At 40.8% G+C, this 627-nt stretch overlaps 1 protein-coding gene across 1 annotated transcript in view; it reads right to left on the bottom strand.

Moving 5' to 3' along the window:
* The window catches only part of LOC107481745 (dynamin-like protein ARC5), a 5,946-nt gene that overhangs the window by 4,804 nt on the left and 515 nt on the right, over positions 1–627 (bottom strand). The window contains exons 2-3 of the mRNA XM_016102050.3: positions 387–551; positions 185–307 (exon numbers count right to left, since the gene is read on the bottom strand). Of these exons, the coding sequence (XP_015957536.1) occupies positions 185–307; positions 387–551 (288 nt within the window). The remainder of the gene's footprint in view (positions 1–184; positions 308–386; positions 552–627) is intronic.

Here is a 627-nt window from a genome sequence, read left to right as displayed (position 1 = left end):
CAATCTGATTTTTTTTTTTTTTTGTTTCTTGGTCTCTTTATATTACTTCTTCTTACAATCTATAGATATGGCATGAAAGATTGAAAGCATTCAGCAATGACACCAACTTCAACTACCAGATACTCAGCAATTTTATGGAAATTAATCAAGACAAGAAAGTGCAAGGACTAAGAGAGGCAGATACCTGCATCACAACGCGCCTTGTAGTAGCATTGCTCCAGTCACTACAATCTTCAAGGCACAATATAATAAACTCCTTGTGCTGCATTTTGGCTCGCACCAGAGACTCGACGGCACGCGCATGGGCCTGTTGGTCAAGCAGAGCACAAAAAGTCCACTATGAGCAAAAACAAAGTCAATGTCCATGGGGAAACTCAAAAGCTTACCTGCAATGCCCTATTTTTTCGACCAGGAGCAGGAGCAATGAGTCCAGGAGTGTCAATGATGGTAAGGTTGGGGCAATACTTGTACTCCACTCTAATTATTATCTCCTTAGCAGAGAATTGGCAAGAATCACGCTCCAACCTCTCATTCTCAGCTTCAATATAAGCCTACAAGTACAACAAAACTTTCTCTACATGAACGGTTCTGCATTCTCTATATCTCAACCTAGAAGGATAGAACAGA

This window comes from Arachis duranensis, chromosome 3 (assembly GCF_000817695.3).
Source record: "Arachis duranensis cultivar V14167 chromosome 3, aradu.V14167.gnm2.J7QH, whole genome shotgun sequence".
Classification (NCBI taxonomy): Eukaryota; Viridiplantae; Streptophyta; class Magnoliopsida; order Fabales; family Fabaceae; genus Arachis; species Arachis duranensis.
The sequence above is the reverse complement of the archived record's forward strand: the minus strand, read 5'-3'. Positions and strand labels throughout refer to the sequence as shown.